Source organism: Rhagoletis pomonella, unplaced genomic scaffold (assembly GCF_013731165.1).
Source record: "Rhagoletis pomonella isolate Grant_MI unplaced genomic scaffold, Rhpom_1.0 Rhpom_scaffold_00002, whole genome shotgun sequence".
Classification (NCBI taxonomy): domain Eukaryota; kingdom Metazoa; phylum Arthropoda; class Insecta; order Diptera; family Tephritidae; genus Rhagoletis; species Rhagoletis pomonella.
The window spans coordinates 94,300,137-94,301,287 of NW_023458556.1; the positions used below are offsets into that span (position 1 = coordinate 94,300,137).

Genomic DNA, 1,151 nt, shown 5'->3' on the forward strand with positions numbered 1-1,151 from the left:
GTCTACTGGTTTTATTATTGTTGTTGGATTGACTTCAATTCGTTATGAGAGAGGAAGTACAGGGGTACCAATAAGAATATACAACAAAAGTATGAATGTCGTTAGAACTTGGAATAGAGTGGCGGCTGATATAAAAAGCGTTACACCATGTTACAGTTTTGCTCGTCACTGTACGTGATTCGTGCCCTGGTTTTGACAATTAAAAATATTCAATGGGGTTTAGAATCATCGCATTTATTTTAAGGCATTTGGATTACACTTTAGGATCAACAATTTTAGCTGGTGGCCAATTCCACTGTTTTGGTGGTGGAGGCTTTACTAAAGATTCCCACGGTTTCCATCCCAGCATTTTTCTTGCCAATATAAGTTCATTCTCTGCTTGCATTATCAATTCTTCCACTTGTCCAGATGCAATTTTATTTTCCAAAACGGTTACTTCTTTGTGCTGAAAAGAAAAAAAATATTTATACAAAAATTATCCTCGAGGCACTGACCAAATGTCGGCTTGCTTTGCATGCTTTACTTTGATTTTTTTTAACTTTGGAAGATTCTTTGGTCAAATGTAGGCTTCGAACTCTCTTAAAGCACTCACCTGTGTAGTTGCAAGTGTGTGTTCTACCAATATTACCAACTTTTTACCTTAATTATTATTTTTTAATTATATTAAATTTCACAGCTTTGTATTACGGGATGCGGTTTAAGGCTGCAGAGAGGAGAAAATGGAAAAGTTGAACTCGAAATCCTGATCAGAAATACTAGGGGTCTCCACCCTGAGGTTGGTACTCGGTAACTCGGTGTTCCCCATGTTTTTTGTTTGTGTAAAATTTTTTTATTAGCGGTTTACCGATTACCGAATTATCGTGGTGGCAAGCTTGATAATTTTTCTGGTAGTTGGTAAACTGATCAGCCCGCTGTCGAAAGGTATAACGCAACCGGGTAAGTAGAATTCATAAAATTTTCTGCTACAATTTATTTTTTTATAGGGAAAAAGGTACGAACCAGCTGTTAATAAACATATGACCCTATTATGCATGGCGACTGGGGTCTAGGTGCTGGTCTAGTGGCCATGGCTACCAGTATCGTAATTTGTATTATGTATAGCGATTAATCTCAGCATACAGAAAAGCGCAGACATCCGAATTTACTTTTTT

The 1,151-nt window shown here is 37.1% G+C and overlaps 1 protein-coding gene across 1 annotated transcript in view; it reads right to left on the minus strand.

The window, feature by feature from the left end:
• Positions 1–213: 213 nt before the first annotated feature.
• Positions 214–1,151, minus strand: part of LOC118734203 (NADH dehydrogenase [ubiquinone] 1 alpha subcomplex subunit 5) — an 80,102-nt gene continuing 79,164 nt past the window's right edge. Inside the window, exon 3 of the mRNA XM_036463925.1 lies at positions 214–445. Within this exon, the coding sequence (XP_036319818.1) occupies positions 254–445 (192 nt within the window). The 3' untranslated portion in view covers positions 214–253. The remainder of the gene's footprint in view (positions 446–1,151) is intronic.